The 16,547-nt window shown below is 36.5% G+C and overlaps 1 protein-coding gene across 1 annotated transcript in view; it reads left to right on the top strand.

Annotated features, from left to right (window-relative positions):
- The window catches only part of ANKS1B (ankyrin repeat and sterile alpha motif domain containing 1B), a gene marked incomplete at its 5' end in the record, with an annotated part of 314,200 nt that overhangs the window by 130,635 nt on the left and 167,018 nt on the right, over positions 1–16,547 (top strand). Inside the window, one exon of the mRNA XM_081331696.1 lies at positions 6,451–6,557. Within this exon, the coding sequence (XP_081187822.1) occupies positions 6,451–6,557 (107 nt within the window). The remainder of the gene's footprint in view (positions 1–6,450; positions 6,558–16,547) is intronic.

Raw genomic sequence — 16,547 nt, 5'->3', positions numbered from 1 at the left:
TCAAATCCTTTAGATATGTGGGCATGGTTTTACATGGCTCTACTAAACACAGTGCAGCGGTAGCAATTCAATCTTTATTTTTCCAGAAGAGCACAGTATATTGCAGCAGCACTGGAGTTATACTCAGCTAAGGCTTGTGCACAACTACTCTTTGCTGAGACCTTGCTCCTCTTTTAGTCCTCTGGAAAGGGTGCAGTCCAAATTCCTAAGAGCCATATTTCAGGTAGCATACTGTGTTCCAAATGTATTACTAAGGAAGGAGGCAGGACTAGCCAAAATTGAAACAGGTGCATGGATTTACATTTTTGTAAATGATCACTTCTAGTGGGGCTTACATAGTATCTGGGTTTGATCAACTGCAAAACATACAAATAAAAAAGCAAATTGAAAAGCACATTATAATTTAAAAAAAGCATAGCTTGTTCTTAAAACCAATTTAGCATAGTAACCCAAAATAGGAAAGAAATTGCAACCGTATATCAAATATTGAAAAGTAAATTTGAAAAATATTGAACTTAACTTGGAAGCTTAGACAACCTTATTTTTCCCTCAAGGTCTCTCTTGGCCCATGGCTTCCCAGTTAATGAAGTACTGTAAATCTTCTCATCTGCAATCAAGTATTCAAGTTTCGTTTTATCTTTGTATTCCTCATCTCTGCTGATCTCTAATATCACGGTAGAATTTGAGAATTCTGGATGGTCTAGAAGATTTGGTTTTAGAAGAGAAAGGTAGAATATATGATGAAATGAAGCCAGAGCATTAACGTCACAGGGTTACCACTTGGTGATGGGATTAGCAATGTAATGGCATCCTATTTCCATTTTTAGCAATTCAATTAATCAGATGTTTCATGTACAACTAGGTTTTTTGTCTTACTTTAAAGAGTTGATCTATTTGCCATCAATAGTCCATAACATATTTGTAATTCTTTTAGTTGTTTCAATTGTTCTTGCAAAACCAGATGAGCAGCCTAAGATTCATGATTTACCTCAGATATAGAAGAAAAGGTCCTGTGGAAAGAATTGAGAGTGATTCCTATGATTTTTTTTATTTTATAAAGAGTTGTCTGCTGAGGGGAAGAATCCTGGGAATTGTTGTAAGCCAATTCTGCTAGCAGCAGCAGCACAATCGTCTTTAGGGTAACTGATATTGCACCCTTTAGTGTTGCTTTAAAATGGTATTAGTCTGCTCTATTTACCCAGCAGACTGAGAATGATATACAGTGGACAATTTCATTTCTGGCAACTGGAACAAGTTCCATCAAAACCAAGCATTGAATTGGGCCCCTCTGTCTAGAATTAGATTTGGCAGGCTGTGTAATGTGAAAATATGGCAAGAAAGGAAATAACTCATTGTAATAATTTAATTACCATCTGTTGATGCTATGACTAGTAGGCTGTCTGAAATACAGATAGAGTATATCATCTTCGACAGATTAGAGGAAGTTGATAGGATCATCAATAACCGTGATGACTTATCTGGTGGATCTTTAGCTTTTAATCAATGAGGCTGCATCAGCCAAACCTGAATGCCACCAAAGTCCACAGGTTTTTCTGTTAAAGACTTCCGTGCAGATAAGCCCTGTTACTTGTTCCTAAAAGACTAAATTATGACCGCTACTGTTGTCAACTAATCTCTCCAGCTTTTTAGTCATGTAGTGATAAAACCAAGTTGCATAAAGGCTTGAGGTGTATGTTGCTTTTCTGTATTCACTTATTCAGGATTTTGTCAGTCAAGCGTACCTAAAATTGGTTCCTTAATGTGGACTGACTTCATGTCAGATCTTGATTTACCAGTCTAAACTTACTAATACATTTGTCAGAGGCCTTAGTCCTTTTCATAGGTGACTCATGCATCTGTTGGCAATATCAACTTTCAGAGGGTCTTCAAATACTGAGCACATTTTTCTTCTGACTCCAACAGAGTTTGGAAGTGTAGCTATTGTAAGATTAATTTATTCAACCAGCTGATTTGTGCATGATCACCTAGAAACTCTTAATCACATCGTTAAATAAATAAAATGCTTTATGTTTGGGATGATATGAAAGGCTCAGGATTCCCATCATATTTTTAAAATGGAGAAACTGGCATTTCCAGCAAAGTGGAATGGGGCAGATGAAGATTTGAGTATAAAGAGATTTACATGAATTTGTATCATTGTGCTCTTAATTATGTAATTTGATTGTAGACTGATTTTTTTTTGTGCTATCCTCTCCATCCTGCCTTTTGCTTTGGCTGGAACAGCATGAATAAACAGAGTAGTTGTAAATCAAGAGTACTTACTATTGTTCTTGGTGTAAAACAGTAAATCAGCTCTTAGCCTTTCATCGTGAGTTGTAAGGAGTCAGACAGTAGCAATGTTCAAGTGTCAAGGTTCCTACAAGCAACCCATATATAGCATTAGGGTTCAAGAGTTCCTGTCTAGGGATTAAGGAATTCACATTAGCACAAGGTACACAGCTTCAAGATAAGGCTGTCACTGAATTTTTCTAGAAAGAAATTTGACAGCTGAGGCAGTCTTAAGCACATGCCTGCTTTCTCCACTCTGGTGCAGTTGAAGCTAAACAGTCCTGATATTCTAGAATCTGTTTCTGTGAAGCTTCTGTATTGTTTATTCTTATATATTATAGTTCTCCAACAGATACTGCCTGCCTTCTCAGGTACTTTAGTATCATATATCTAGTTTCAGGTTGTAGTTACTGTATCAGTGTCAGAAGTGGTGGTGGTGCTTGCATCTGCTCATACAGAAGCCTGTTTTCACAATTACTGGGTTTTCATTGCTCATACAGAAGCCTGGTTTCACAATTACTGGGTTTTCATTGCTCATACAGAAGCTTGGTTTCACAATTACTGGGTTTTTTTCTCTCCTGCCACATTACAGACATTCATCCTGTATACATTGAGGTGGTAGGGAGACAAAGGAAAACTCTGGAGTTAGTATCCCTTGAACTGGAATAGACTGTTGCACATGTTCATAATATTGAATGAATCTATAAATTCTAATCACATTTATCTGGGAGTGAAGGCTATTGAATTCCAGTTTCTCTTCTTTCGTTTTTCCTTGTTTAGACTCACCTCCATTGCATTTGATTTCCCTCCTTCCTCTTCCCTACTCAACCCAGCTACTCCTTCCATCCATTTTTCTTCTTCTTCTTTACTGTTGTTGCTGTAGTAATATGACTATATGTATTTGTGTGCTTATATATGTGTTTGTGTGTGAGAAAAAATGGTTTTGAGGTATATTGGGGAGCAATGAATTGGGCAGATTGGGGAGCAATTAATTTTACAAATGAGACATCTTACTTTAAGGAAATTTTATTTTAATTACTATGAGTTCATTTAATATTAAATTAAATTTTTGTCCCAAGTCTTTCCTGCATGGAACGTGGCATCTGACCAGTGTATACACACAGAGTGGCCATGGAGTAGAGGGCAAGATGCATCACACTAATGTCAACAGTGCTGTAAACCCCACTTCTTTTCTATGGTATCATGATATCACATAGATGCTGAAACAGGGTTGAATTGTAATTTTTATTTCATCATTCTGACAAAAGTAATAAATCTCAATGAATGCTGTTGACCACACAGAGAAATACAAGTGTATTATTTTTTGAGGGAATGAATGTCTAGGGTTAGAGTTTTACTTGAAGTTAGTAGCTTTCCCTTCACATTGCTGGGAAGCTGGACTTTATAAAGAATAATTCTTTGTTTTATTTTTTAATTCCACGCTTCCTCTTTTTTGGAAGGTTGTCTTCAAATAAGGATTGATTTCTATTCAGGTAATTACAACAGAGGAGAGAACCAAAGAGTAGGACTTGATTATGTATTAGCGTTTTATGAACCCAGATCACACGCTGATTGAAAAATTAACATATGTATGTATAAATCACATTTTAAATATCATTGAAAGACTATATAGAAATAGTGTATGAAATAATAGTATGTAGTCTAACAAATCATCATTTCAGATATTTTACATTATTCTCCTCTGTTTTCAATTTGGAAATGCCAGAATATATTTCTCTATTGCACATTCTCCCAACAAACCAACACAATCCACCCTTTTTTGTGTGGTTTTGGTTGTGTCTGCAATTCACAAGTTCAACAAGTGTGCATTGATAGTATGTTACATGAAATGTCAGAGGGGGAGGGGTTTCTGTATTCTCCCTGAAGAATACTAAAATGCCTTAATTAGTTTTTTAAATTTGTGTCTTGTGAAGCTGGGTTACCTGAATCCTCAGATTTATTGATTAATCAGAATTGTTGTTTTTGATTGAAAACTGACAAATATTAATTTGTTCTGCTAGTGAAGGGATTTGAATTTGTATCCAATTTAGACAGTTTACAACTTGTAATTCCCTTTATACGTATATCATTTCATAAAAAGGCTATTCTTTATTTTAGTCATAGATGGGTTGATGCCAAAGCATAGGAGACTAATGAATAAGAACTGTAATCTGAAAACCACCAAAATATTAACTTCCTTTATGAATTCCTTTTTAAAATATGTTAATTGCAAGCTGGCAATTCAGATTGAATCTTGATATTATGATGTACATTAAATTTATCTTTGATGATGAAAACTGCAATCCTTAATAAAGCCTGCAGTCTTGTGCAGAATTAAGCCCTTCAGTGTCAGTGGTCTTATATGCATCTAGCTTTTCATAGGACCATATTATTACTGGAAAGTAAATTTTACTTAACTTGCTGACCTTGTGTGAATAAATATACCCATGTTTTGCTGAATGTCACATTTTGCTTGTATTCTTAAGATCTTTCCACAGAGAGTCATTCCTTCTTTCATTTTAGTGAATTCACATTAATAAGTATTTAAAAAAGACAGGCAGCCCTAGTCAGTTCTATTAATCTGAAGTCTTCAATTAGCATTTGCCCATTCAATAGTGCTTCGATGAGACATCAATAGGTTCAGTAGTAGCTAGATTACAAGATTTGAATACGATATACAGAAGTAGCCAAGAGTCTTCCATTCTCAGTAGTATTTTTTGTATTTCTAATTTTTACATATGTAATCAGTATGCAAATTTTGGTTGAGGGATTGTTTATGTGTGCACCGGTTTGCAGTGTGTGTCTGCCATCTAACATGCTGAATTGATTAAAAATACTCTGAACAAAGAAAAGCATCTTTATCTATTAATAGATGGATTTTTTTTAATGAAAAATAATTTCTCTTGTATATATTTAGGATAGTATTTGAAATATCCTTCTGTACTTTCCTTTCCAGATTACCAAACGTGTCGGGTAAATTTAGAAATGTTAAATGCTATTTTTTAAAGTTATAATATTCCTATGGCGTCCTTTCAGTCAAGCTTCAATTCCAGTTTTAAGAAGAATATGTGTCTTTGTGTGTGTGTGTGTGTGTGTGCGTGCGTGCGCGCGTGCGCGTGTGTATGCATCTCTCTTTCTCCAAAACATGAATGGTTGAATTTTAACAGATGGTATTTTATTTTTTGGTTGTGTGCTATAGCTGAAAAATCAGAGAGATGAAGAAAAAATCATTTGAAATGTTAAAGACGTTCTATAATTTAGATTATTTTCAATTTTAAGAAAAAAATGTAACCAGTTTTTTCATAACTGGATGAAAAAGATTAATAATAGGAACAATGGTTTAGGGTATATTGTGAACAGAGCAAACCTCAGTGCAGTTTTTTTAAAAAAGCAAATAGCAAACTGTGACACAGACCCCAGTTCATGCTTTGCAATGCCTGATCTCCTTTGAAACATGAACAATTTACAAGCAAATCTCTCTCATGTATAACAGACAAAGGCTCTATTCAGATTTTAGCATGTTAGCTTTCCTCTGATGACCCGCTTTTTTCTGCGTTTGTTTTGACTGCTCCCATCATTCAGGGTTGATACTTGGATGGGTGTGTAGGTGGAAACTGCAGCAGCAGCAAGCTTAGAGCTTGCAGACAAAAAAAAAACATTCTTCCCTTTTCTGATAGCTATTATTGAAAATGTGAGGTAGAGCCTAGGCTGGGTAATAAAGGCAGGCAAGCCAGGGGGAGCAAGGAGCATAGAGCTGCATACTGATGAGTGTGGGAGCACGTCATGAAAGATTCCTTGCTGCTACCAGATCGTTGCTCATTGTGGAGTATTTCAACAATCACATATAACGGAAAACAGCTTAGCTGATAGCTTTATATGTTTTTCCCTCACTGCATGACGTACCGGTCTGTAGTATAGATTAATGCAGATGAAATGTTTAGTTAGGAGCAGTTCTTACTCTATAGCGTGCCCTGGAAACTATGTGCTACTTCTGACTTTTGATTTACTGGAAGCATTAATTGGACAAGCTGGCGGGTTCCTTTGATACCAATTTTGCCCGGAACACAATGTGGCAATGCCACCTCTCAGCCCAGGACCATCGCTATTATCCTGTGGATGGATATTCATTGCTTAAACGCCTCCCTTCTCAAACTCTTTCAGCACCCAGATGCCCTGTCCAGACTGTGGGACAATGGTTGGAAAATATTGGGCTACCTCAGTATGAAAACCACTTGCTGGCCAATGGATTTGATAATGTACAGTTTATGGTAAGTGTTCTTTTCTGTGTTTATAGCTTATGATGGTAAGTGAATCTTTGCTTCTCGAGAGTGCACAGAATGGAGTCTGTTTTATGATGTGCAGTGTTAAAAATATATATTTTACAAAATTCTATCTGTTATCTGTATGAGCAAGGAACATTCTCTTTGCTTTATACAATATGTAATTCCCAAGCATTTTTACATGAAAATGAAGGAATAGTACTTCTGGACTATTCTTTGATAAAAATAATAATCCTTACAGAGACGGCAACAAACATCACTATAGGAAGCAGATCAAATATTATTACAAAGGTTTGCTATTTATTAAGATTAAATGTTTTTTCATAATTCCAACTTGAATTCTGTATGTTCTAACAAAGCAGTGCTGAATTTTGAGCTTTCAAATTAGCAATTTTCCCAGTGTTTGGAAATAAATGGCTGTATCTTTAAATATTAACCTAAAGAGTTAACAGAAATGAACATGACAGGTATCTTTGGCGTGTAATATATATATTTCAAACTCATGAGAGCTTTCTATAAGCATATGAGCAAAAGATAAGATTGGCTATCTAATATTTAAAATATTAACCTAAAACCATAAGTAAAAGTAAGTATACTTAATTTTTTAAACAAATATTGCAAGATAGTGTTTTACAATTTATTGTGTGTTGATGTGTAAATCCAATACAGATGTAATAGTATCACATCTGTTGCTTAGAATCAGAATAGACTTCACTGTCTTCCAATTTTTTTGCAGTATTGTTGTAACGTATACATAGAAAGCTTAGGTGTATTATATGAAATTGAATCGTGCAGTTATATGTGTAGAGGTTTTCAAAATATTATCTTTTAAAAAATGGTTAAATGGAACCTTTTTATTATATTACTATTTCTGCTTTGTTGAGTATAAAATCTTAATATTTAAAAACAGATTAACCCTATTCAAATCTAATGGTAGCACTACCTGGATTAGAGCATTGTACCTTTTATTCAAGCTTCCATAGCCATGAAAATTGAAATCAATTAATATATATGTAAATAAACATCACAGTGCAGCAATCAAAGATCCAGTGGGATGTAGTTCTTAAGTAGACAAGTATCCATGTGGTAAAATTACTAATGTGTACTTGAGGAGACATAAAATACAGTTTATACGAGAATATAAACGTTGTTGTTAATCTAGAATAATGATTGATTGGACTCCATAGAAAGTCATGAATGGGCTCAGGGTGAGAGTCTTTGTCTTTCAGTTATGTATCTGTAGAGATTGCCCATTTATGTAAGATATTTTATAAATAAGCACTAGATATTGAAGTTATTCAGAATGTATATATGCTTAAGTTGTTTCCAAACCTTTGTATTATAACCAAGTTTATGATGAATAGCACATTTATAATTTACTAGAAGAGATACAGGTGGAATATTATATTATTAATAAATTGAAAATCACAACTGACTAAACTGAAGTTAAATATATATTTTAACAGTTATATTTTTATTGAAAGATAAAACTATAGCCTTCTCTTTCTATCAAGGTTAAGTTGTTTATACATTTTTACTTATAAATAGTTAATTCCTTTATTTTGAGATACCAGAAAATGTAATATTAACTCTTAAGGAATTTTACACACCTATATACACATACATACACCTAAGAGGAGTTATATAAGTAACAAAGATCAGCTTGACCATAGTAAATATAGGTTTTTGGCATTAACTAACTTCCATTTACAACATTTTGTGCATTATAGTTTTATACATGTAAATCAGGTTTATGTTAAATTTGATTTAGTGCCGAGTAAGTCTGTATAAGATTGCCTATTAAGGCTACAATTCTGTGTCCACAAACCCCATTGAATGTGCAACTTAATTCTGAATAGACGTCACTGGAACTGCACTATTCATTGATTTATTCAGACTGTTCTCATCAATGGGGTATTAAACCAATTACAGTATTTATTGATATGACCATTCTAATGTTAGACCAAGATAAACAATATAGTTTTAATATTTATGTTATTTTTAAATATGGATTTCAGCTGTTGTTTTCCTAGAAATACATTCTGTGCTTATTTGTTTTCCTGTTACCTAAGCAACACAATCTCATGTCTGTTCAAAATTAGTATTACTGTATTTGCTAGAACTACCCGTGCCTCAGGAGGAAGCTGTTCTGGAATAGGAGACACCTGACAGAGAGTATCCGCTCTTGCCCTCCCCACCACCACTCTTCTGTCACACCTTGCAATAGCTGGGGATTCTGTGCATGCTAGGGTTGGGTGGGTAAAACCAGGGCTTTTTTTCTCATAGAACGCTCAGAACGTAGTTCCGGCACCTTTTTTGGATGGAACCTTGTAGGGTAGGCAAGGCAGGGTGTAAGACATGTGTGAGTTCCGGCACCTTTTTCTTTTACAAAAAAAGCACTGGGTAAAACTATATTAGATGGGTGATGTGGAATATCAGAATCAGAATAGAGCTGGAAGAGACCTTGGAGGTATTCTAGTCCAGCCCCCTGCTCATACCATTTCAGACAAGTGGCTGTCAAGTTTAGTTTAGTTTAGTTTTATTGTATTTGTATACCGCCCTTCTCCCGAAGGACTCAGGGCGGTGAACAGGGGATACATAAAAAATACAGGATACAAAAATTAAAAAGAATTAAATAGTAGCCCAGCTACTATTTAACAATATAAAAATCCCCATTAAAACCCCAACATATCCCCATCGGGCCAGGCCGGCTTGTTCAAATAGATGGGTCTTCAGACCGCGTCGGAAGGAGCGAAGGTCAGGTGCCATCCGGAGCTCGACCGGCAGCTGATTCCATAAAGCCGGAGCGCCCACAGAGAAGGCCCTCCCCCTGGGGAGTCTCTTCTTAAAAACCTTGAGTGATGAAGCACCCACAATGTCTGAAGGCAAGCTGTTCCACTGGTTAATTGTTCTCGCTGTTAGGAAGTTTCTTCTTAATTCCAGGTTGCTTCTCTCTTTGATTAGTTTCCATCTATTGTTTCTTATCCTGCCCTTTGGTGGTTTGAAAAATAAATTGACCCCCTCCTCTTTGTGGCAGCCTCTCAAATACTGGAATACTGCTATGATGTCCCCCCCTAGTCCTTCTTTTCTCTAGACTAGCCAAACCCAAATCCTGCAACTGTTCTTCATATGCTTTAGTCTCCAGGCTTTCAATCATCTTAGTTACTCTTCTTTGTACATTTTCCAAAGTCTCAATATCTTTTTTGTAATGTGTCGACCAAAACTGGATGCAGTATTCCAGGTGTGGTCTTACTAAGGCTTTATAAAGCGGTAATAATACTTCATGTGATTTTGATTCTATGCCTCTGTTTATACAACCAAGGATTGTATTAGCTTTTTTGGCTGCTGCTGCCGTACACTGCTGATTCATGTCCAGGCCCTCAGTAATATATATGGTTTTAGAGGTAACAAGCAGAATCTCATGACTTGCATATATAGTCAGCCAGTGTAGTTTCTGCAGCAGTGTTATCATATGACAGAAGCAAGATTCTTGGATCCTTTAAAATAAAATTTTAGTATACAGTTGAAGAAAAAATAGAGATGCTAGCAACAGTCTAACAATGTAACACTTAATGTCCTATTTATCAAAACTAAGACATATTCTGGCAATAAAAGTACTTCATAATTTCATAATAAAGAATAAATGAATTGGCATTTTTTGTTGTTAAAATCTAACACACTGTAGCTTTTATAGATACTCTAAAAAGTAGTATAGGATATCTGCCTAGAATAACATTTGAACTCAGAACGTGTAAGAGTGATATCATTACATATATGGGTAACAACTTTGCATCAAAACCTAGACACTACTTAATAGAACAATATTCTCTATTTAGTGTACCCTAAACAAGTGGACTTGTTCCATTTAATTTTGGGCCCATCACATGTAGGCAGACATTATGAATTTTACTTTTGCTTTGAAGCAATTGCATGGTGATCTGGAAAGCATTATAGCTAAGTCTTTGCTATGATTGAGATCACTTTCTGATCCTGATCAGTGTGACCCATGACCGCCACAGGACATGTAAACCAATTAGAATGATCTGCCCCAGATGTCTCATGGTTTCAGATGGATTCCTTATGTTCTTTGGAATGGTTCCTTTGATTGCTACTGTCAAATCCCCTATGTGGCTCTCTGTGTATACTAATCCTGGATGGGTTATTGATTTATTGATTGATTGATTGATTGAGGAGCCTCAGGAGATGAAGTGGCAGAAACAATGTTTAGAAAGCAATGAAGACTACAAGTACAAGCACATTTCAGATTATCAGCATGTTATAAAGAAGCTCAAAGAAGCACAGGGTATAAAGAAGCACAATCACTTCTTTATTATTGTGTAGCCAAGCTGCCAGTACTGTCAACTTTGTTTAGAAGTTTCAGTTATTTTTGGAGGAGGAGGCATCAAACAGAACTCTTAGCTGGTTCCCAAACTCTTGATTCATGAGTGGTATTCAGTGTTATGACTAGGATAACATTTTACCATATTATCTAGAATTTGTTTTGGCCTGTGGATTCTCTGATATTTCTTCAGCTGCTTATAACTTGGATCTATGCTCTGTGCTTCTTCAAGGTGTATGATAGTCTGGCTCCAGATTTATTTTTAATGCATCAGTTTGGGATTTGCAGATTTGAAAGGAATTGTATGACCCATTCTTAAGGAGCCATCCCTAGACCCTGACAGTCTTACATATATATTCTCTCTAACCCTTTGTTTTGGGGAGAAAATTAATAAGACTGTGGTTTCAGGGCAACTATGGAGTAAGCTAGAGTAAGTAGTTATCTGGATCTTTAGTTAGAGTTCAGTCAGGGCATGAGATAGTGTTATTTGTTCTTATAGGTAATCTTTGTCAGGATTAAATCAAAGTTTGTAGTAGTACTACTTATTTTATTTATTTATTTATTTTATTTATTTTATTGCATTTATATACCGCCCTTTCCCTGAGGACTCAGGGCGGTTTACAGGGAGTTAAAAATCAACCGTACAAAAGTTAAAAACCAATTTAAAAAATATTAAATCAACCCTGTACTATTAAAAACCCCAATTAAAATAAATTTCTCCTCAGCCTGGGCCCGAGAGCTCAAAGAGCCAGGTCTTCAGGCCCCGGCGGAATGATCGGAGGTCAGGGGCAGTCCTCAGCTCCACCAGCAGCTGTTTCCAGAGGGCAGGCGCTCCCACTGAGAAGGCCCTATCCCTGGTTGTGACCCGCCGGCAATCTCTTACCGGCGGGACCCTGAGCAGACCCTCCCTGTGGGAGCGCACTGGGCGAAGGGCGTTTGATGCCGGCAGCAGGTGTTCCCTCAAATACCCCGAACCCAGGCCATGTAGGGCTTTATAGGTGATAACCAGCACCTTGAATTTCACCCGGAGGGCAACCGGAAGCCAATGCAGCTCGCGGAGTAGAGGTGTTACATGGGAGTATCAGGAGACCCCCATTACAACTTGCGTGGCCGCATTCTGCACCAGTTGAAGCCTCCGAGTGGTCTTCAAGGGCAGCCCCATGTAGAGAGCGTTACAGTAGTCCAAACGGGAGGTCACGAGCGCATGAGTAACTGTGCGTAGGGCGTCTCGGTCCAGATAGGGACGCAACTGGCGCACCAGGCGAACCTGTGCAAAAGCCCCCCTGGTCACGGCTCCTATGTGATCTTCAAAATTGAGCCGTGAATCCAGGAGGACGCCCAAGTTGCGAGCCCTATCAACGGGGGGTAACACCTCACCCCCCATCGTTAGAGGTGGAATAACTTGGTTAACCCGAGATGCCGATATGCACAGCCACTCAGTCTTGGCGGGATTGAGACGAAGCCTGTTTCTCCCCATCCAGACCTGAACCGCCTCCAGGCACCGGGACATCACGGAGAGGGCATCACTGGGTTGGTTCGGAGTGGAAAGAAAAAGTTGGGTATCATCAGCGTACTGGTGATACCCCACCCCGAAGCCATGAATGATCTCGCCCAGCGGCTTCATATAGATGTTGAACAGGAGAGGCGAGAGAACCGACCCCTGAGGGACTCCACAAATGAGAGGCCTCGGGGCGGATCTCTGCCCTCCCGTCAACACGGACTGCGAGCGGCCCTGGAATAATTTTCTGATAGAAATTAGGCTGTCCCCTACTGTCCTGGACTTGTGGAAATTTCTGAAAACTGGTTGGAGAATCTATGGTGAACAGTCAGACAAACATTGATTTTAGGATGTTTATTGATTTTTAAAAATATATTTTAGTTAATGTACAAGATATTGAGCATTCTGTTTCATTCAGAAATAGTTGCCCCTCAAAACTTAGAACCTAATCGTATAGTACATATAATAGGTACACTTACATACCTTCACAAATCTTAGGCAAAATTCCCCCCTAGTCAAACTACATTGCCTTGATCTTATTTAAATCAAAATATATTTTTGAATATACAACATTCAATATTATATTAGAAGGGAATATAAGAACCTTTATAGTTCTATTCCTTCATCCTTTCCAGTCAATCATTATGGGAAGGATTAAGTTTAAAGGAAATCCCTCATCCAAAAGATCACTCTGGGGATGTTTAGGCATCTAATGAAATGGCTCCACTATTGCTGTAGTAGTCTAAGAATAGATTAGACTTTTAATATTCCACGTGTCTTATTACTGTCTTTTCAAAAGAGGAGCTAGATTCAGAAACAATGAGCCAGAGTTATTTCAGAAAGGGAAGATATGCTCTTACTTTACTAGGAGTAGACTGTCAGGAGGATAAAAATTTGGCACACAAACATATTTTTAATCCAATTTTTCTTTCCTAACTTGTGTTCAGTGTTGCATTCTCCTCAAAACGATTAGCTTTTCTTTTGTATTGCAAAAGATCATTATGAAAATGGACTAAGTTCAAATATATCTAAGTGAAATGCAGTTGCTAAACTAATCCTAGTACAAAGAATAGGAGCAGGAAGCCCATGGGTTGAGTGGTCCCAGAGTCTCCATATCCATAATCCTATATTGGACAAACAGAAGACATGCTGTGATATCTCAAGAGGCATGAAGAAAAACAAACATGAGCATTCCTAGTGCCAGGAGTGTTTTATTATGGAGATGAAAGTCATTCTGCCCCAAAATTACAAACTAGGAAATGTGTCACAGAGACTTTCCCTGCTTTATTTTCCATTTCCATTCTTTTCCATAGACAGCAACTATTAAGGATGATAGCTGAACACATTGTCCCAATGCATACATTTTTGTTTGCAAAAAGATAGTCTCTTTTGAATTGAACTCAAGTACTGGTGACTATACCTATGTGATTTTCTTGGCAACAGTACAATATGCAACTGCCAATGCCTTCCTCCAGGGTTTTCTTTTTCATTTTTTAACTTCCCAGTCAAATTTACAGTTCTGGGATTTCTTGCTGATCTGATGTCAAGAACTAAACAAGTCTGAACTTGATTAACATTTTCCAGATCAGCTAGGGTTAGCTTTTTCATAATATATTCATATTTTATCTCTATTGTCCTATTATAGGAGTATTTTATGTGTATATTTCTTTGATACATTTTATGAATTGTAAATTGAAATAGAAATTGTGAAAGTATGGATTTTAACAAATTATTGTGTTGCAGCTTTCATTTGCTGTTGATGTAGCAAATTTCTGTTTCAATAGATATTGTCGTAGACTTTCATAGGCTCCAGTCACAGAGCATTCTAGATATTTGACCAGACACTGTAAAAGCAAGAAAATTGAAAAAGAAGTAAGATAATAATTCATATAGCATGTGTGTTAAGCAAAACAGTGTATGGTTATACTGAAAACATTGAGAAGTGGTTTTATAAATACATGATGAAATATAAGTACTTCTTAAATAGTTAAATCTTCATGACTGGAAAAGAAAACAACGATCCCAGTTTAGAACACAACTGTAATTTCTGCCTATGGAGATTCTCAATCATCCAGGTTACGGTTGTCCCAAAGGTGCTTTCCCAAGAGGCAACTGGAATTTCTTGTTTATTTTTGTCCTTGAAAATGTGTTGTTTCTCGTCCAAGAAGTGAAACGTTTTTAAGGAGAGAGAAAAAAAAACCCTGAAGATAGTCCAGTAGCCTTTAGGACAACTGTGATTTTTATTTTATGGTTGGCCATATCATATGTAAGAATGTGAATGAATGAATGATGATGCATTGGAATACCTTGGAAAAGCTTTGTTTGTAGACTCCCCCTCTCTTCAGTCTGGACCATAATTGTTTCCTCAGTTGATGTAGGGCAGCCGTGGGCTCATTAATTACCCAGCTTAATGTCTGAACCACTCTAACTTTAACATATTACTGCTGCTGTGTCCTTTTGCTTCCAGGTCCAAGGGCAGAATCCACTGGATGAGCAAGCTGCTTTACAGTATAATGTCTTTTTCTCTTTTTAGAAATAAATGCCACCGAATTAAATGTGACTAGGTAAACATGTATGGTAATGCAATTTTTTTAAAAAAAGAAGGGAGGGAGGGAGGAAGGAAGGAGAAGGGGAAGAGGAAGATGATGGGAAGGACTTCCATAATGCTGCTGCCTCCTTAAGATTTAAAGCAGGAATTTTGCACCATCCATTGATAGGCTTTATCAACATTCATCCCATAGAATTATATAGAACATGAGAAGTAAAATAAATAATTAGCATTTTTGTCTTTCATATCTATAATCAAAGTTACTTCAAATGCCAAGTTTTAAAAAAAAATTCTAAAGAGTAGAAAAATTTAAATGGTAATATGGTAAATTTAAATGGTAATATGATAACCACTGGTCATTTATATTTCTGTCATTTTATATATCTTGCTCTTTAATTAAATTATAGCTGGAACACTTTTATATAATGTGCATAATCAGTAACACACATCCGCATTAATTTATAGGAATATGGAAGACACAGATTTGAAAGTTGGAATAAATTAAGAGCCTTTAATCCCAAAGGTAGATATCATTTGACTCTGGGAAAATCACAACTTTCATTCTAGTAACAGGAACTCATAGACTTTGTATTTAAATATAGCAGTTCTTTTAATTTAACAGAATAACTATTAATTTAACTATCCTAACGTGGATCAACTAATCAAACTATCAAGTCCAACAGCTAAGATATTATACATTAGATTCTGTAAATCATTAATTAATGTAATGCTAATTTTATTTAATGGACTAGATTCTAGCATTGCAAAAATATCTTTCTCACTTCTTTTCTGTATCTTTAATATAGATATATTCTTTTCTGAAGTGGCATGGCCAGAATTTCAAAAAGGTATTTCAGTTTTATAAATAATAGAAAAAGCATACTGGACAAATTGTATGTATGTTTCCACTGGTTTTGTGAAAACATGGGTGAACTCAAGCTACTATTTCTCTTTGTTAATTGAGACTTTAATAGTGGGTTTGCCCCATCTCCCCACTATTCCACTATCCCTTAAATCACAGATGTCAAACTCGATCGTGTCATGTGATGTATCGTGACGTATCACAACATTTTTTGCCTTTGCAGAGCAGAGGTGGGGGTGGCCTGTGTGTGACGCATCAGGCCCGCAGGCCGCCACTTTGACACTCCTGCCTTAAATAATCTCATTCAGAAAGGTCTATGTTGGAAACTGAAAAAACATTTCTTCTGATCTACGGGAGAAGCCTTATGCCCCAGACCAAGGCCACATATGCTCAAGTCTGCAGAGGAACTCAGCTTTTAATTTTTTCCAGTTTTTCAAACGGGACAGAGTTCCTTTGAGCCATTCAGCTAATAGTAGAATGAACTAAGAATGTTTTTATGTTTCATTTTTACTAACCTCGCATTTTCAATAATAGTTGTTATTGTTGTGCATACCACTTTTTGAAGGAAGCTTTTACTAGGCATAAATAGTGTAATTGCTTGGGATAATAGAGCAATCTGGAGAATTTTTAATTCAGTTAAGGTAGGATAAATATCTCCACCTTGTCTCTCTGATCAAAATCCTTCTTGAAGTTCTTCAATTATCTAATTCAGAAGCTTTGCCGCTCTACAA

Source organism: Vipera berus (genome assembly GCF_964194415.1).
Source record: "Vipera berus genome assembly, chromosome: 6".
Classification (NCBI taxonomy): Eukaryota; Metazoa; Chordata; class Lepidosauria; order Squamata; family Viperidae; genus Vipera; species Vipera berus.
Note: the sequence above shows the minus strand (reverse complement) of the source record. Positions and strands in the feature narration are given on the sequence as shown.